This window comes from Delphinus delphis, chromosome 7 (genome assembly GCF_949987515.2).
Source record: "Delphinus delphis chromosome 7, mDelDel1.2, whole genome shotgun sequence".
NCBI classification, from domain to species: Eukaryota; Metazoa; Chordata; class Mammalia; order Artiodactyla; family Delphinidae; genus Delphinus; species Delphinus delphis.
Window position 1 is genome coordinate 55,078,506 of NC_082689.1, and position 21,073 is coordinate 55,099,578.

General features: G+C 39.1%; 1 protein-coding gene across 1 annotated transcript in view; it reads left to right on the plus strand.

Moving 5' to 3' along the window:
- Positions 1–21,073, plus strand: part of PDE11A (phosphodiesterase 11A) — a 414,214-nt gene that overhangs the window by 40,209 nt on the left and 352,932 nt on the right. The window contains exon 2 of the mRNA XM_060016528.1: positions 11,805–11,963. Within this exon, the coding sequence (XP_059872511.1) occupies positions 11,805–11,963 (159 nt within the window). The remainder of the gene's footprint in view (positions 1–11,804; positions 11,964–21,073) is intronic.

Sequence of the window (21,073 nt, forward strand, 5' to 3'; positions counted from 1 at the left end):
GTTTTTGTATCCATTCAGCCAGTCTGTGTCTTTTGGTTGGAGCATTTAATCCATTTACATTTAATGTTATTATCAATATGTATGTTCCTATTACTATTTTCTTAATTGTTTTGGGTTTGTTATTGTAGGTCTTTTCCTTCTCTTGAGTTTCCTGCCTAGAGAAGTTCCTTTAGCATTTGTTGTAAACCTGGTTTGGTGGTGCTGAATTCTCTTAGCTTTTGCTTCTCTGTAAAGGTTTTCATTTCTCTGTCGAATCTGAATGAGATCCTTGCTGGGTAGAGCAATATTGGTTGTAAGTTTTTCCCTTTCATCACTTTCAATATGTTCTGCCACTCCCTTCTGGCTTGCAGAGTTTCTGCTGAAAAAGCAGCTGTTAACTTTATGGGGATTCCCTTGTATGTTATTTGTTGGATTTCCCTTGTTGCCTTTTTTTTTTTTTTTTTTTTTTGCCGTACGCAGGCCTCACACTGTTGTAGTCTCTCCCATTGCAGAGCACAGGCTCTGGACGCGCAGGCTCGGCGGCCATGGTTCACAGGCCTAGCCTCTCCATGGCATGTGGGATCTTCCTGGACCGGGGCACGAACCCGTTTCCCCTGCATCGGCAGGCGGACTCTCAACCACTGCGCCACCAGGGAAGCCCTCCCTTGTTGCTTTTAATATTTTGTCTTTGTATTTAACTTTTGATAGTTTGATTAATATGTGTCTTGGCATGTTTCTCCTTGGATTTATCCTGTATGGAACTCTTTGTGCTTCCAGGTCTTGGTTGACTCTTTCCTTTCGCATATTAGGGAAGTTTTCAACTATAATCTCTTCAGATGTTTTCTCAGTCCCTTTCATTTTCTCTTCATTTCTGGGATCCCTATAATTCGAATGTTGGTGCATTTAATGTTGTCCCAGAGGTCTCTGAGACTGTCCTCAGTTCTTTTCATTCTTTTTTCTTTATTCTGCTCTGTGGTAGTTATTTCCACTCTTTCATCTTCCAGGTCACTTATCTGTTCTTCCGCCTCAGTTTTTCTGCTCTTGATTCCTTCTAGAGAATTTTAATTTCATTTATTGTGTTGTTCATCACTGTTTGCTCTTTAGTTCTTCTACGTCTGGGTTAAACGTTCCTTGTATTTTCTCCATTCTAGTTCCAAGGTTTTGGATACTGTCATTACTCTGAATTCTTTTTCAGGTAGACTTCCCATTTCCTCCTCATTTGTTTGGTCTGGTGGGTTTTTACCTTGCTCCTTCATCTGCTGTGTGTTTCTCTGTCTTCTCATTTTGCTTAACTTACTGTGTTTGGAGTCTCCTTTTCGCAGACTGCAGGTTCATAGTTCCTGTCGTTTTTGGTGTCTGCCTGCAGTGGCTACGGTGTTTTTAGTGGGTTGTGTAGGCTTCCTGGTGGAGGGGACTGGTGCCTGTGTTCTGGTGGATGAGGCTTGATCTTGTGTTTCTGGTGGGCAGGATTGTTTCTGGTAGTGTGTTTTGGGGCGTCTGTTACCTTATTATGATTTTAAGCAGCCTCTCTGCTAATGGGTGGGGATGTGTTCCTGTCTTGCTAATTGTTTGGCATAGGGTGTCCAGCATTGTATTTTGCTGGTCATTGAGTGGAGCTGGGTCTTAGCATTGAGATGGTTATCTCTGGGAGAGCTTTCGCCATTTGACATTACATGGAGCCTGGAGATCTTGGTGGACCAATGTCCTGAACTTGGCTCTCCTACCTCAGAGGCACAGATCTGACACCCCGCCAGAGCACCAAGACCCTCTCAGCCACACGGCTCTCTCTGGGCTTCTATTTCAGCAACAACAATGTGACTGAATGGTGTAGGCCACTTTTTTCACCAATTGTCCGAGGAGAAATCTAAGATTACTTTTTAACATTAAACTTTTGTCAAACAAAAACAGTAACTTCCACATATTAATCGTAAAACCTTAATAAAATATGTATTAAAATATAACTTATACACTTTGATACTAGAAATTAGTGTATTTGCCATAAATGTGGGAAAGTCACAATCTTATTGATACAGCTGTTTACCAATTAGTTACATTTGGGGGCCAACTTTTCTGGTTGTCTCAGTTGGTCACAGTGGGAAGAGTAAAATAGGCTTTCTGTTGGAGGTGGTCCTTGTTGGGTTTTTTTTTAAATCCAGAGCTTTTATTTAATTTTCCTTTCAGTTTTATCCAGATTTAATTGACATACAGCACTGTATAAGTTTAAGGTGTACAGCATAGTGATTTGACTGAAATACATCATAAAATGATTACCACAGTAAGTTTAGTGAACATCCATCATCTTGTATAGATACAAAACTAAAGAAGTAGAAAACAAATTTTCCCTTGTGATGAGAAGTCTTAAGATTTCCTCTCAACTTTGAAATATGACACACACAGTTTTCATTATATGATGTTGTACATGATATCCCTAGTGCTTATTTGTCTGATAACTGGAAGTTTGTGCCTTTTGACTACCTTCATCCAATTCCCCCTGCCCCCATGCCCTGCCTCTGGTAACCACAAATCTGATCTCTTTTTCTATGATCCTTGTTAGGTTTTAACAAATAAATGAGACCAAATCTCTGGTGTGTCTCTGTTAATCTAATCTGTACCCCTGATTCAGATCTGGCTTTTCATGCATCACTCTTTTGACCTTGGCTTTCCCTATATTCCCTGGTTCCTGACTGTTTGGCTTTGAATCACAGCTCCATGTTGACAATCCCTTGTCCATATTTATAGACTTCATGGCCTTCTTGGTTCCACCTGTAGCCTCACCTCCCTGATTCACCAGAGTTCTTAGATGGCTCCACTGTGACAGGAAGAAAGGTGCTTCTGGCCAGCTGACTCTTCCTATGTCTATCTCTTCAGATAGTGGTCTTTGGCTCAGACATTTTAATTATACACAATAAATCTTATAGAAATGGAGTTGAATTTTAACTCTACATACAATTTATTTGCACACTTACAGTATATCCTTAGTAGATATCTGTGCTATGTATTAAAGAAGTTTAAGATTTCACCATTTTCTTTCATACCACCTCACCAACTTTGGTTTCACCTGTGCTGTAGTTCTTCTATTTTCTTGTGTCTTATGCCTTGAGATATATTTGTATTTCTCATAAGAAAGATAAATAATAATAGTCATGATGACAACAATAAGACAGGACCAAAGAAAAGTGCCAACTAAGAAAGGCAGAACAAAGAAATAAGATCAGCAAACCAAGTTTACTTTAGAAACGCACCTAAAGTACAGTGACTTGGTAATAACAATGGCTCTTTCTAAACCTCATATTAAATTCTTTTATGGTGTCTGTTAACCACTAATTCAGCTTGGAAGACTTAATTGAAAGTGTGCCCATTAAGCATTAACCAAATAGAGGTGACCTGTACATATTTATAAACTGCTCCACCACCTACCACACCACTTCAGGTCCATAAAAGAGTGACGTTTCAAAAACATACATACTTTTTGGTAATATTTTATACTATTTAAAGCTATACACGTTTCTTTGTGGAAGAATTCAGAGACAAGATTTTTGTTTGCTGTTGAGCAATGACATTCTATGAATACATATTAGGAACAACCATGATAACTGCACTTTTTCTCAACAAGTATCAAATTAGGATGCCCAAAGCGTTAGCTATCTACTTACCATATGCTGTGTCTTTGTTTTTGTGCAGTATATTCTCAAGCCTTCCATCAGTTCAGAACAATTAGTTATGCTTCCTTGTATGGAGAAAAGCAGAATAGTACATTTCAAATGATTAAAGACTAATCAAAAATTTTGAGAGCTTAGCTTTCCAAGCAGTTTTTGGAAAATAAGTGTTTATGATCAGTCATAAATGTAAGGAGATGCTTTTATGAATTGGAATTAAATGAGTGTTACTAAGTGATGTACCAATAAAAGCAATTTTCTTTTAAGCTTCAGATAGTGGGCAATCCTTTGGTTTGAGTTTCAATGGCATATTCATTTTATATTTTATATTTCCATTAGCTTCTCTACATTGCAGCTCCATAAGGCATTTGAAAGAAGATGTAGATGAAATACGGGACTGAACTTGGTCTCCAAACCTTTCTTTGTTGTGGGGAGGATAGGAGGGTTCTGTGTAAGGTATGCAGGCCCAGTGTATTAAGCCTATGAGGAAAGTGGATGGAAAACATAACAAACTGAAACAAAACAAAAGCTAACGAACAATCTTATTCTGAAAGCTCTAAAGCAGTGGTTTACAAGACCCCTCAGAACTCTGGAGGCCTTGGATTTATTAAGGGACCTTTGATTCAGTGGTTCTTAACCCGGACCAACAGTTAGAAGTCAGATCCCCTGCACAACCCCTCCTCCCACCGATTATGATTTAATCGGTCAGAATGGGGCTAGGGCATCAGTAGTTACCTAAAGCTCCTCAAGTGATTCCAATGTTAGGAACAGTTGCCAACCACTGCTCTATTCTTATGAATACCTAACAGTGTTTGTAGACTGAAGAATTACCATATATACACACATGTTGTATTACTTTTCCTCTATAATTTATGGACACAGTAACTCAGATACAAATTCATTAAACATTTCATGGAGTTAAGAGGAGCTTTTTGCATTTACATGTTTTCTCATCCATATGTTCTAAAAACATAATTCTCATCATGTGGATGTTCTCAGACTTGAAGAGTTTGATCATCTTGGCTCTGAAGGACCCAAGGTAAAGTTGAAATTGTGGTTAAAACAATCACCCTTATAGGTTAAATGGTGGTCAAGACTAGTTCTTGGCTTAATCATGAGCACTGGATAATTTTACTGTAAAGTGTTGGGGAGAGAAACCTTAAACACAGAGAGGGTAAAAGAGATCTTATGTGACCCATCCTTGCTATGAGTCTGAATAAGATTCTTAGCTCTGGCTCCTGCCTTAGGGAGCCTTGAGTGGCTTCTCTGAGAAAGTGAAAAGAAGAGTGGATAGTTTCCCTTTTGCTTTGAGGCTTCTTATGTGCCTCAAAAATATGTCTCCCTGAGACTGGCTGGGATTCTCGAGTGCAGTGAACATAGCTCTTTTTTCAAGGACCTGCAAGCTCAGACTTCAGAAGTTGGTTCTTTCTACAGCCTTAGTGGACTTTGCAGGTGGGATCCACTTTCTGGGTGTGTTCTGTGGCATCATATTCAACTCAGGAATGTGCAGAGGAGGCTGCAATTGCAAGGTCCTGGGTCAGAAGTACATGCACTTACTGTTCTCTCTGTAGCGGGCACAGGTCAGTTCCATTGCTAAAAATTCAAAATTGCTTTTGGCCTTATGACTTTATCTTTTTAAATATTAAAAATCATAGCTGAGTGTCACATGCAAAAAGTAGGTCTACACAAAAGCACTGAGAAGATCCCTGCACTTCTCAAGAACCGTTATACTTAAAGTATCTGTGATATGAAAAATATTATGACATAAAAATACTCGAAGCAAAAAAGAGTCTGCCACATTCATAAGAAACTCATTCCAGATTTTAACAACCTTATTAAAGAAGCCCTTTAATTTATTAGAAATCTCTCCTGTTGTAGATCATTTCTTATTTTTTTGTCCTAAGGGAGATGAATAAAAATTGGACACCATTCTCAATGTGATATTTCATTATAGACCTAGAGGCGTTTGTTAGTTTCCTACTCAAGTTTCCATCTCCAACAGTAAGTAGGCCCAATGTTTCTACCTTCTCATTGCTCCTGTCACCTCTGTGCCTGGCCTTCTGTGAAGCTTTGCTGGTGAGTGTGGTGAAGACCTCAAGTGAAGTTATTGAGCAGAATCTCTCATTCTTATCTAATTAGTCTCTTCCTTGCCTTCCTTTTCCTGAAATTAAAACACCTATCTATATATCTACCTACCTACCTACCTACCTACCTATATCTCAAACTACTTTGGGGGCAATACCACCATGTGGATGGCCCGTAGTTAACTAAACCTCAAAACATCCACAAGGGAACTCCTATTACCCCCTCAGAAGCTGTCCCCTCCCTGTGTTCCTTACTCAGGGAATCTACCACTCACCCAGGTACCTGCACTGGCTATATGCAGCTATTTTTTACTTCTCTAGCATTAGCAACCTTACATCAAATTAATCAGCAAGTCCTATTGATTCTGCCTCCTAAGTATCTTTCAACTCAGTCCTTTCCCATCACCCCTACCACCAGTAGCCACCATCCCAGTCCAGAGATGGTTTATCTCTCACCTAGACTTCTTGCTTCCCATTCATTCTTTACCTGTAAGCCATACTAACTCTTTCGAAAATGAAGAATCATCCATATTACTCCCACCTACCTTCTTAAAACCCTCTAGTGACTCCATCTTCCTCTATGGTAAATTTACAGTTCAAAACCTGGTCGCTAAGCACCCCTTCTTCAGCTTCCGCCTGGTCTTTTTTGTTCCATCTCTGACTCTTCCCTTGAGAACCATCTTCAACTTTTTTCAGTTCCTCAAATTCACCAGCTTCCTATTGCCTCTGAATTTTGAATACTATTCCCTCTTCCTGGGAAACCAATCCTTTGGCTGTCAGCTTAAAAATTTCACTTTCCTTGGGAGATTCCCCCACGCCGCCCCCCCTCCCTCAGACTGTGTGTTCCACAATGCCCTATGTTTCCTTTACTACTATACTCATTTGTGGTCATTGCTTGGCTAGCAAAATCTATTTTTTGCTATCTTCCATTTTTAAACTTTCCCTCTCTCTGTAACATCAGAGTAATATGTTCCTTTATCTAATTATTTCCTTAGTGTTCTTCATCTCCTATGATTAATTTATACCTCGATTTTGGGCTCAGCTTTCTTCATTTTCTTAAATTGGAAAATTAATCTAGAGATTAATATAATTGTAAAGTATGCAATTGTATCAGCTCTTCTGACCTCTCATTAGATGGATTATATCAAGTTTTGAGTTAATTTGTGAGAATAATCCCATAAATAGTGTAATGAAGACATGGACAAAGTATGTTTTATGATGCATTATTTTTAAAAAACCATTATGACTTAATGAAATAAATTTATCTTCCCAGCTTTTAAATTAGAAGATTAATACTTACCACTTATATCAACATAATTATCTTTTTCTCCTCAAGTTACAAGTTTATCAGGTGAGTGTAGAGAGTTGGAGAGATGGTGAGGAGGGTTTACTATATTTTTGTTCCCCCTGGTCATGATGAAGCACCCCTGTATCTGTTGTTGTCATGTGGCTTTGGATATTTTGGCAATGAATACCCCACAGTCTTGGTGGTTGATTTACTCAGAGTTGGCTTTTGGTGGATGACGCCCTTCTCCAGAGATACAGACTATCACAAAGGTAAGAGTAGAAAGGCTTGCCTATTCCAGAGTAGATTTTCAAGTCGTCTCACATGGTCCACACCAATGATATGTAACCACCGGAATACATGCCACTCTCTTTGTTCCTTCCCATTTTAAGGCTTTTCTTATCAATGAACTTTATTGATCTTACTAGTGACTAAGCCCTTTATCATTTTGGACAATTGTTCTCATGTGAGAATCAGCTATGAGCATTTAAAACCAATTAAAAACCAATGCTTCGTATTGATTGGTTCAATTTGGGATGGGGTGAAGCCCAGGCACTGGTATTTTGAAAACCTTCTCAGGTAATTCTCACATGCAGCCAGGGTGGAGAACCACTGATTTTAGGTTGCAGGATATACCTCACTGATTTATCAACCTTCTTGACTTTCTTTATACTTTCTTTATATGTAGACTTTCACCTTCATCTCAAACTTCCCCACTCCAGTAGATGGCACTTCCATCTATATAGTTTCTCAAATTGAAACCTGAGATTCATTCTTCTTTCTCTAGACCCCCATCACCAACCAATTCATTAGGAAGTACTGTAGACTCAACATATCCATCTATTTTTCCTTAGCTCCATTGCTTTTCTTTTAACCCAGACCATCTTCTTGCCTAACCTGGACCACTGAAATTTCCTTACTGGTTTCTCCTATTCCAACCCTATATCATCTTCCACAAAGTTCTTAACTTTTAAAAGTTGGTCTTAAACTTTTTGTTATAAAATATTTCAAACCTTTAGATAAGAAAAGACCATCAAAGTTTATAGAATTTTAGCACTGTACTACATTTGCTTCACAGTTTTTTTTTTAAAGAAGGAAAATTGTGTTGTTAGAATTGAAGCCTCCCTCTACCTCTCCCTCATGCTATTTCCTCCCTTCCTCCCTGGCGGTAACCACTTATATCAATTCAGACTTTATTATTCCCATGCATGCATTATACTGTTGCTACATGTATGAATCCATACATAACATTTAGTATTGTTTTTAAATTTTGGTGTTATTATATAGATGGTATCAGTTTGCAGCTTGTTTCATTTAACATGTTTTTGATGTTTGTTCATGTTAATACAAGTAGCTTTAGCTGATTCCTTTAAATTGTTATATAGTATATCAAAACAAGACATCATAATTTGTTTATCTTTCTATTGACCAATATTCAAATGATTTCCAGTTTTTTTTCTTTTCATAGTTGATGTTGCAGTAAACATTTGTGCATCTCTTTTCTGTACATGTACAATAGTATCACAGTGAAATGTGGGGCCTTAGGGCCTTTTCAACTTTCTAATATTTTACATAATTACAACACAGTCTTTAAAAAAAAACCACCTATTACTCAGGAAAAGTGTTGTGGAACACCTCTAGTAAGCCAGTATGAAGTAGTAAATGAGAAATAAAAGCTTTGCACTCTCAGATCTTATATACCAGTGGTGGGAGAACAAATAAACTAAGATGATGATTTCAGAGAATGCCAAGTGCTGCATAATGAATCATACCATCCTTCTGCTTCAAGATCTTCAGTGATTTTCCATTGCATTTAGGAATAATATAACTCCTGTCTGGTCCTGTAAGACTTGGTACCATCTGGCCCCTGCCTTCCTCTTCCATTTTCCCTGTGGCTTCCTGTGCCCTTGCCTTTGACCTTTGAGTTTTTGGAAATTACTAAGCTTTTTCTTGCTTCAGGACCTTCACGTGTGCATTGTTCCAGGTTCCTGGAAAGTTTTTCCCACCATTATTTGACTGGCAAATTATTACTCGTGATTCAAGTCACAGCTTACTTGTCCTGTCTTCAGAGAGAACTTCCTTGATCCCCATAAAAATAGGTTCCTTCTTTTGAGCCTCTCTCCTGATACCTTGTCTTTTCCTCAGTATCACTTAGCACAATATATGATTATACATTTATATGTCATCTGCCTCATCTACTAAATTTCAAGTTCATTGAAGGCAGGGATGATGCTTCTTCTGTTTCCTGCTGTATCTCCTAGCTCACGGCCTGACACATAATGTTTCCTCAGTGAATGAAAAAAAACGTAATACAAATTAATGTTTTTCTGAAAGTTTAGTTGCAGGCTCATTTTGAGCAGGAGATTTGGTTTTGTCTGGGTTTTGATTCCCCTCTCTCTTGAGGGCTCCCTTCTCCCTAACTAAGGGTTTAGAATGGCCTCCATAGGCCCCAGACCAGAATCAGGCCTTATTACAAAGAGGGTTCCTGTTCTTTTGATATTGGGGATATCACAGAGGTCTTTTGATATTGGGGATATCACAGAGGTCATAGAAGCCCAGCACAATTTGGTCTTGAAGTTATCACCTTGTCTGCAGCCAGCCTTCCTAGGCCCTCAGTCAGATAAAATTTATAGCTCTCTATGGTGGTTGACAACAGTGCTTTGTTTTTGATTTTTTTTTTTTTTTTGCGGTACACGGGCCTCTTACTGTTGTGGCCTCTCCCATTGCGGAGCACAGGCTCCGGACGTGCAGGCCCAGTGGCCTTGGCTCACGGGCCCAGCCGCTCCGCGGCATGTGGGATCCTCCCGGACAGGGGCACAAACCCATGTCCCCTGCATCGGCAGGCGGACTCTCAACCACTGCGCCACCAGTGAAGCCTCTGTTTTTGATTTTTAAGCCTCTTTTAACAAGGAAATATCAAGAGCATTGGGAAAGCCTCACTTCAGCCCCTGGCTTGAAGCAGTGAGCCTGGATCCAGTTTATCTTCTTCCTTGGAATGTTTTTAATCCCTATTACCCTTTTAGGAGCCAGTCTTTTCTCCCTCTCTCACTCTCCGTTCTTCCTTCTTTTTTCTCCCGTTCCCTTCCCTTCCTTTCCTTTCTTCTTTCTTTTTTTTTTTTTGGCCCACTCAGCATGTGGGATCTTAGTTCCCCAACCAGGGATCAAAACCGTGCCCCCTTCAATGGAAGCACGGAGCCTTAACTACTGGACCACCAGGGAAGTCCCTCTCTTTCTTCCTTTCTTTCTGCCTCCCTTCCTTCCTCCCTTCCTTCCTTCCTTCCTTCCTTCCTTTTCTTTCCATTTGAAAGTAAGTTGAAGGTAGTATGACATTTCACCTCAACATACTCTAGCATGTATATCCTAAAAATAACATTCTCCTACATAATTACAATACCACTATCACACCCAAGAAAATTTATATTGATACAATGATATTATCTAATGTAAAGTCCTTGTTCAACTTTCTCTAATTGTCTCCCTCCCAAATTGCATAACAATTTTCAATGAAGGATCTCACATTTCATTTAAGTTTCAGGTCTCTTCAGTCTTCTTTAAACCAGCACAGCTCCCATGGCTTTATTTTTATTTTTAATTTATTTCATCTCTCATGATATTGACATTTTTGAAAAGTACAGGTCAGGCTTCTGAAGGAATGAGCAATAATCTGCATTTTTCTTAATTTTCTTTTCCTGAATGATCAGATTCAGCTCTTTGACAAGAACATTCCACATTCTTTTTTTTTTTTTTTTTTTTTTTTTTTGCGGTACGCGGGCCTCTCACTGTTGTGGCCTCTCCCGTTGCGGATCACAGACTCCGGACGCGCAGGCTCAGCAGCCATGGCTCACGGGCCCAGCCACTCCGTGGCATGTGGAATCTTCCCGGACCGGGGCATGAACCCGTGTCCCCTGCATCGGCAGGTGGACTCTCAACCACTGCGCCACCAGGGAAGCCCCATTCCACATTCTTGATGACGCTGTGTCCTTCTTATTGCATCACATCAGGAGGCGCACACGGTGCTGTTTTGTCTCATTAATGGTGATGCTAAGTTTGATTACTTGTTTAATATGATGTCCACTAGATAATGATAAAGACATCTTTTTCTCTTTGAATTTAATGAGGCACTTTGAGACTAAGTGAATACCCTGTTTACTAACAATTTTTCATCCAATGGTATTGCCATCTATTGATGATCCTTGCTTGTATACATGATTGTATCTGTAGTTGCAAAATAGATATTATATAATTTTATCAGTCCTTCTACATTTTTTAGCTGACATTGTGTAAAGAAGCCTTTACCTCCTCCCTACCCATCACATTAAAAACATTTTTTAGAATGTTTAAAAAGTATCAGTATGGACCTATAAGTTCTGTTTTTTTCACAGGATCATTTTGACTGAGGAAACATAATTGCTTTTTCTGCATACTTTTTCATAATGCTTAATATATATTTCTTATATGATACTTCATAGCCAGTTGTCTATGCGAAATAACATATTTTAATAAATAGCACAGTGTGAAGTTCTATTAAAAACACTTGCCCCTTCCCCAGTTTTACTATATTGTTGTAGTGGGGTTTAAAGTTTCTCTCTTCGTTTACCATGGTTAAAAACTATGGTGGTGATTTATTTTCATTTATGTTCCTTTGGTGAATTCAACATGAAATCAGATCTGTTCTTGTTATTAAAAATCCGTGGGGTGAAGTTCCCAGTGATAAGGTATCACACACAGAAACATTCTCTCTCCTTCTCCCTGACAACAATGCAAATGCAGTTAATGATGCCCTCTTTGTCTTATTTTTAGGATCGCAGATTCAATGATGAAATTGACAAGCTAACTGGATACAAGACAAAATCATTACTGTGCATGCCTATCCGAAGCAGTGATGGTGAGATTATCGGTGTGGCCCAAGCAATAAATAAGATTCCTGAAGGTGCTCCATTTACTGAAGATGATGAAAAAGTAAGATTTCATGCTTTTTGTGACTTGTACTTTCCTTCTTGATCATTGATTGCTATTCTCCCTGAAAAGGACAGAAATTATGTGAATAGCTGTTGGATTAGGCCATTCATGGATCAAAGAGCTTTTTCTCATATTACACAAAATGTAATGGGAGTTTTTTGCTGTTTTGTAGAATGTGGTATAATTGAAAATAATTACTTCATCTTCTTAGCTTGCTTTTCATTGCAAGCCCTAGTAGTATTCTTATTATTCCCTAGTCTTTATCTTCCTTATAAATAAGCCTTTTTTTAAAACATAAATAATTTGCGATATTTTAAAAAAACACCAAGAATACTGCCAGTACCATCACATCAATGTGTGTGCTCTTTTTCTAACCCATTTCCCTGCCTTCTACCACACCCAAGGATAACCACTAAACTAAATTTTCATTGATATTCCTTTGCTTTATGAAAAAATAATTTATATTTACAATCCCTAAACAACATAGTGATTAATTTTGCTTGTTTTGGAGTTTTTTTACAAATGGTATTATAATGTAATCTTCTACAAGTTGCTTTTTTTACTTAGTATGACGTTGCTAAAATTCATCCATGTTGTTATATGTATCTGTAGTGCTCTTGTTTGCACTGCTGTGTAATGTTCCATCATGTGACTATTTATGTATTTATGTATTCAAAATGAAAATTCATTTCATTTTCCTTCAACAGATATTTGGGTTGTTTCCAATCTTTTTGGGGGGTGAGAGAATATAAACTATAAATATTCTTTTGTATATCTTGGCATACCTACAAGTGGAACAGCTGGGTCATAGGCTATGTGAATATTCAACTTTACAAATAGTGCTAGTATTCCAAAGTGGTTAAATCAATGTATGCTCCCTCCAGTAGGGCTTAAAGAGTTCTAGCTTACTAACACTTGGTATTATCAACTATTTTGGGGGGTGGGGGTGGAATCAGGTGGATATAAAAGGATATATCATTGGAATCTTAATTTGTTTTCCTGATTACTGAGGTTGTTCTTTTTTTTTTTTTCCATATGTTTATTGGCCGTGTGTTTTTTCTCCTTTGTGAAATATCTACTTGTGTCTTTTACCTACTTGCTTTTGGTTTAAACAAAAAATCTTTTTCTAATAGATTTGTAGGCGTTCCTTATATATTCTGAATACCAATTTTTTTCTTAGTTTGTGGCTTGTCTTTTTTTTTTTTTACATCTTTATTGGAGTATAATTGCTTTACAATGGTGTGTTCGTTTCTGCTTTATAGCAAAGTGAATCAGTTATACATATACATATGTTCCCATATCTCTTCCCTCTTGCGTCTCCCTCCCTCCCACACTCCCTATCCTACCCCTCCAGGCTAAATAAGCTTTTTAATTGAGGATCACAGCACTACCACACATGGCCCAGGGAAAGATAGGGGAGTTAGGAAGATTACTGTGTTTCAGAAGCTCAGCACTTTCTCATATTTTCATAATTACTGTGAAGAATTGTTTTCTCAGTTTTTATATAAAAATCTCAATAAAATGAATGTTTTAAATTGTTATTCCAAATTGCTAATAAAAAGAACATTATTTGTGTCCATGAAGAGCAATTGGCCTTGGTAGAGTGATGTACTTTTTGCTCTGAAATGTTGAGTTCTCTCACCAGCATTTTATTCACCAGCTCATTTTAAAGAGAGACCTTCAAAGAGCGGAAGTTCTGGCTTTGAATCTCTTACCTTCATATTGAATAGAATCTGGTGGACTATTTATAAGATTTATGGTAAAAGCAAATCTCAAGTTAGTTTGTTTAAGTTTGATGACTGCCATATTCTTACTTGATTATAAAAGACACTTTATAATTTAACCTTCTGGCTATGAGGTTGCTATTTGCCAGTGCTGATTACTAATGCATTAAATTAATGCAAATGTTCTGGTATAAAAGGTCAACATAAAATATGATTATAAGGAGACAAGATTTTTTAAGTGTGAAGAGAGTCCTTTATTGAGGTCATTTCTGTGGTCAAATTTGAACAACCCAGATCCAAGAAAATGTTTATAAACTCTTAGAGCGTGATAGGACCTCAGGCAAGGTCTTACCAATTCAATAATCAACTACAGTGTTCAAGGCACTTGTGTTGGGGCCGTAAGAGACAAAGATAAATCCCAGATATGCTATGCCATGAGGGAACTGCACAAGGAAGAAGGCAAGGTCAGCAGTAAGATGTTCTAGGACATGTTGTGAGGGCCTAGGAAAGGGAGGATGAGTCTTACTTGAAGAATCTGAAGAGGCTTTGATCTGACCTCTGAAGAAAGTGTAGGCTTCCCTAAGACAGAGCCAGGTGAGAAGGTGAGGCTGTTTAGGAACGTATAAAATGTAGTCTACCTCATTCACTATGCAAATGTTTCCATGGGATGTACAGATAGAACAAAAATTTTATTTTGTGCATTTTGTACCGAAGATGACAGAGTTCTATAATTATGTGCCTCTTATAAGGACTTAGATAGAAGGATTTGAGCTTTGTCTTTCCAAACATAACAGCCACGTGCCCACAACATCTCCCAAACCGTTGAGTTTATACACAGATATTAGTCCTGCTTTCACTCTGTCTCCTTCATTTAAGAGGATCCCATTGTATATTTAATTTTCATCTATGATTCCATTTATGTTATATTTGTTTTCTGGACTTTTCTCATTGGATTTATACTTATGATGTAGGGCTTCATGAGCTGTGGACGGTTTAAAGGAAAGGTATGCACAGAGCTTTGTCCCTGTCTTGAACAGCATCAATGCTTAGCTCTACTGAGTACGAGAGCTGGGACTGAGCTCCAGCTCGGCTAGAGACAAGCAGCCTGCTCTGGGTGAGCCACTTAACCTCTGACTTTGTTTCCTCTTCTGTCGACTAGACTGTCTACCGTTCTACAGTATGAGAATTCAGTAATCATTAACAAATACTTAGCAAAGTATAAGAAACTAGGCAAATGTAAACATAAAAATTTTTTTTAAACTATCATTTTCCCAAAGAGTTTCAAAATGTTATTCTATATTTGTCAGTTATCCCAAGCCAATTTATTTCTTAGGTTTAACTTCATTTGAGTATTTCCTTGCTCAAATGTTATATTTTTTCTCCTCTGCAATTATCCCATGTGCCCACAGTAACATTTTATTTTCCAAGCTCTACGATTTCCTCACCTGATTAAAAAACCCTGCTTTAGTCTCACTTCTTGGGAAAAAAAACCTTACCACTTAGGGCAGGTAGGTTGTGTTCTTGCAGGTGACACTGGATGGAGAATATTTTTATCTCAAATTTTGTATCTGGCTCTTTCCTGCAAGAATTCTATATATTGTAAACCAAACAGGAGTGATGAAGAAGAAAAGCAGAAAACAAAATCTAGAAATGATTAATGGGAAAGAACAAGATCTAGAAACTTTTCTTCAAATAAGAGAAAACATTGTGGCATAATGGGTACATACAGTCCAGATAGTGAGTCTACCTGGGTTGAAGTTCCATCTCGGCCATAGCCTGTGTAACCTTGGGCAAGTTACTTAGCTTCTCTATGCTCCCATTTCCTCCTTTTAGGAGAGAGATTATAATAATAATACGTATCTCCTAAGGCTATAGGGGGTTAAATGAGAAAATACAAGGAAAGAACTTGGAAAAGCACGTAGCACTTAGTAAGTCCTCATAAAAGATTAGCTTTTACTGATACAACGTTAATACATGTAAGATACAGTCAGGTCTCAGTTAAGAAATTACCTTTGTATAATTTAAGCCTCTAAGTTTTTTTTGTTTGGCTTGGTTTTTTTTTAATTATTATTTTTTATTTTTTATTGTGGTACGTGGGCCTCTCACTGCTGTGGCCTCTCTCATTGTGGAGCACAGGCTCCGGACACGCAGGCTCAGCGGCCATGGCTCACGGGCCTAGCCGCTCCGTGGCATATGGGATCTTCCCGGACCGGGGCTCAAACCCGTGTCCCCTGCATCGGCAGGCAGACTCTCAACCACTGCGCCACCAGGGAAGCCCCTCTAAGTCTTTAATAAATACAGTCTATATGCCAGTTTCACTGTTGGAGTTTTAAAAACGAAGTGAGGGATATACTTCTTTATAAATTCACAATTCTCTTGTGTGATTGTTTATGCACATACTGTTTTACTTGATTGTACAAGATTATGCTTATACCAATTTGTATTCTACTTTTCAGAGTAATTTCTTACATATGTGTCCACATGTGAATGTAGTCTACATTTGCCATTTTTAGAGATTATAAAGTTTTCTTCTTTTTCTATGTAGTTGAGCTTGCACAGTCATTGTCCTATTAACTGGAAATTCGGGTTGTTTCCAGTTTTTCACTAACACAAATAGCCCCTGAATGAACATCTTGGACAAGTCACCTTTTTCTTTTGTGTTATTTCCTTGGGGTATATTCTAGAGAAGGAAATTACTGAGTCAAAGGGCAGGAAAAGTTTTATAGCTCTCATTCCAAGTTATCAGATAGCTTTCAGAAATACTGAACCCATTTACAACGGTAGCAACATACATATACCTCTCTTCACAGAGCCCTGCCAGGTTTGTTCAATTCACATTTAAAAACTCAAATTAGTTTGCCTTAGTCTTCTAGGCAGGCTTCAGAGAACCTCCTCCCGCATTTACCAGTATAAACTCCAGCAACAGAAGTTTCAGTGTTGCCTGCAAATAAGGAAACACGGGAGGGAAATGGAAGCACAGTGTTTAGTGTTAGGTGAGGGGCACCAGATCAGAGAGCCTTTGGGGCAGGCTCAAGTCTTTGCCTCCTACATGTTAGCTCAGTGACCTTGAGCAAGTTGCCCCATCCCTGTTAGCCTCAGGACCTCCTAGCGTTGTGAGGAGTAAAATAGAGCACAGATGTAAAGTGCTTAGGGTAGCACTTATTATCAATAAATGAGCTTCATGAAATCTCACCATCTACTTCAAACCCAAAAGAAAATAACTTGAACTATATTTGTTATTTTACTTTATACATACAACTCCTATGTCATCGTCCATATGGGTAGTGGTAAATTTATTGCACATTTAGCCTAATGTGATTTGTATGTCCTGATATCTTAAAATGTCAACTTCTGGAGACTATCAGCTCTGTTACGTTTGGTGTAATTCCAAAACATTTTGCAATATTAGAATCAGTAAATTATTTGCCTGAGATAAATTAAAAATTAAATGTGGTACATTCATTTCTAGTCTATTTACATCCCTAACATAATTGTCCATAGGATCATATTGTGTTTCTTGAAAATTCGATACATACCTAAGTTTCAGTGACTGTGCTGTATCATGTAATAGTTGATGGCAGCACCTAGAAAGGTCATCAGGTCCATTTCCCACCAACACTGCCCTCATCCAATGCATGAATCCACCTGACAGATGGTCATCCAGGCTCTGCCTAGAAACTTCTCTTTCAATGACTTTAAAATCATCATGCTCGGGGCTGGGCTTCAAGATGGTGGAGGAATAAGACATGGAAATCACCTTCCTTCCCACAAATACATCAGAAATACATCTACATGTGGAACAACTCCTACAGAACACATACTGAATGCTGGCAGAAGACCTCAGACTTCCCAAAAGGCAAGAAACTCCCCACATACCTGGGTAGGGCAAAAGAAAAAAGAAAAAACAAGGACAAAAGAATAGGGACGGGACCTGCACCTCTGGGACGGAGGTGTGAAGGAGGAAAAGTTTCCACACACTAGGAAATCCCTTTACTGGTGGAGACGAGGGGTGGCCGTGGGGGAAGCTTCGGAGCCATGGAGGAGAGCACAGCAACGGGTGCAGAAGGCAAAGGGCAGAGATTCCTGCACAGAGGATTGGTGCTGACCCGCACTCACCAGCCTGAGAGGCTTATCGGCTCACGCGCTGTGGTGGGTGGGGTCTGGGAGCTGAGGCTCGGGCTTCGGAGGTCAGATCCCAGGGAGAGGACTGGGGTTGGCTGCATGAACACAGCCTGAAGGGGGCTAGTGCACCACAGCTAGCCAGGAGGGAGTCCGGGAAAAAGTCTGGACCTGCCTAAGAGGCAAGAGACCATTGTTTCAGGGTGTGTGAGGAGAGGGGGTTCAGAGCACCTCCTAAACAAGCTCCAGAGATGGGCGCAAGCCGCAGCTACCAGCACGGACACCAGAGACGGGCGTGAAATGCTAAGGCTGCTGCTGCAGGCACCAAGAAGCCTCTGTGCAAGCACAGGTCACTGTCCACACTTCCCCTCCCAGGAGCCTGTGCAGCCCGCCACTGCCAGGGTCTCACGATCCAGGGACAGCATCCCCGAGAGAACACACAGTGCAACTCAGGCTGTTGCAACGTCATGCCAGCCTCTGCCGCCACAGGCTGTCCCCGCATTCCGTACCCCTCCCCCGCCAGGCCTGAGTGAGCCACAGCCCCCTAATCAGCCACTCCTTTAAACCTGCCCTGTCTGGGTGAAGAATAGACTCCAGAGGGCGACCTACACAAAGAGACGGGTCCAAATCCAAAGCTGAACCCCAGGAGCTCTGTGAACAAAGAAGACAAAGGGAAATTTCTCCCAGCAGCCTCAGGAGCAGTGGATTAAATCTCCACAATCAACTTGATGTACCCTGCATCTGTGGAATACCTGAATAGACAACGAATCATCCCAAAACTGAGGTGGTGGACTTTGGGAGCAGCTATAGACTTGGGGTTTGTTTTCTGCATCTAATTTGTTTCTAGTTTTATGTTTATCTTAACTTACTATTTAGAGCTTATTATCATTGATAGATTTGTTTATTGATTCGGTTGCTCTCCTCCTTTTTTGTTTTTATAAATATATATATATATTTTTTTCCTTTTTGTCTTTTTGTGAGTGTGTATCTGTATGCTTCTTGGTGTGATTTTGTCTGTATAGGTTTCTTTTACCATTTGTCCTAGCGTTCTGTCTGTTTTCTTTTTTTTTATTAGCGCTTGTTATGGTTGGTGAATTTCTTTGGTGGTTTGGTTTCTCTCTTCTATCTTTTTATTTTACTTTAAAAATTTTTTAATAATATATATATTTTTATTTTAATAACTTTATTTTATTTTTCTTTATTTTTTACTTTCTTTCTTTTTCTCCCTTTTATTCTAAGCTGTGTGGCTGACAAGGTCTTGGTGCTCTGGCCAGGTGTCAGGCCTGAGCCTCTGAGGTGGCAGAGCTGAGTTCAGGACATTGGTCCACCAGAGGCCTTCTGCCCCGTGTAATATCAAAGGGCCAAACTTTGCCCAGAGATCTCCATCCTAACGCTAAGACCCAGCTCCACTCAACGACCAGCAAGCTACAGTGCTGGACACCCTATGCCAAACAACTAGCAAGACAGGAACACAACCCCACCCATTAGCAGAGAGGCTGCCTAAAACCATAATAAGTTCACAGATACCCCAGAACACACCACCGAACATGGTCCTGCCCACCAAAAAGACAAGATCCAGCCTCATCCACCAGAACACAGGCACCAGTCCCCTGCACCAGGAAGCCTACACAACCCACTGAAACAACCTTACCCACTGGGGGCAGACACCAAAAACAAAAAGAACTACGAACGTGCAGCTTGAGAAAAGGAGACCACAAAGACAGTAAGTTAAGCAAAATGAGAAGACAGAGAAATACACAGCAGTTGAAGGAGAAAGGTAAAAACCCACCAGACCAAACAAATGAAGAGGAAATAGGAAGTCTACCTGAAAAAGAATTCAGAATAATGATAGTAGAGATGATCCAAAATCTTGGAAATGCAATGGAAAAAATAAAACGTTTCACAAGGACGTAGAAGAACTAAAGAGCAAACAAACAATGATGAACAACAGAATAAATGAAATTAAAAATTCTCTAGAAGGAATAAGTAGCAGAATAACTGAGTCAGAAGAACGGATAAGTGACCTGGAAGATGAAAGAGTGGAAATAACTATCACAAAGCAGAATAAAGAAAAATGAATGAAAAGAACTGGGACAGTCTCAGAGAACTCTGGGACAACATTAAATGGACCAACATTCGAATTATAGGGGTCCCAGAAGAAGAAGAGAAAAAGAAAGGCACTGAGAAAATATTTGAAAAGATTACAGTTGAAAACTTCCCTAATACGGGAAAGGAAATAGTCAAGTCCAGGAAGCGCAAAGAGTCCCATACAGGATAAATCCAAGGAGAAACATGCCAAGATGCATATAAATCAAGCTATCGAAAGTTAAATACAAAGACAAAATATTAAAAGCAGCAAGGGAAAAACAACAAATAACATACAAGGGAATCCCCATAAGATTAACAGCTGATCTTTCAGCAGAAACTCTGCAAGCCAGAAGGGAGTGGCAGAACATATTGAAAGTGATGAAAGGGAAAAACCTACAACCAATATTGCTCTACCCAGCAAGGATCTCATTCAGATTCGACAGAGAAATGAAAACCTTTACAGAGAAGCAAAAGCTAAGAGAATTCAGCACCACCAAACCAGGTTTACAACTAATGCTAAAGGAACTTCTCTAGGTAGGAAACACAAGAGAAGGAAAACCTACAATAACAAACCCCAAACAATTAAGAAAATGGTAATAGGAACATACATATTGATAATTACCTTAAATGTAAATGGATTAAATGCTCCAACCAAAAGACAGAGACTGGCTGAATGGATACATAAACAAGACCTGTATATAGGATGTCTACAAGAGACCCACTTCAGACCTAGGGCCACATACAGACTGAAAGTGAGGGGATGGATAAAGATATTCCATGCAAATGGAAACCAAAAGAAAGCTGGAGTAGCAATCCTCATATCAGACAAAATAGACTTTAAAATAAAGACTATTACAAGAGACAAAGAAGGACACTACATAATGATCAAGGGATTGATCCAAGAAGAAGATATAACAATTGTAAATATTTAAGCACCCAACATAGGAGCACCTCAATACATAAGGCAAATGCTACCAGCCATAAAAGGGGAAATCGACAGTAACACAATCATAGTAGGGGATGTTAACACCCCACTTTCACCAATGGACAGATCATCCAAAATGAAAATAAATAAGGAAACACAAGCTTTAAATGATACATTAAACAAGATGGACTTAATTAATATTTACAGGACATTCCATCCAAAAACAACAGAATACACTTTCTTCTCAAGGGCTC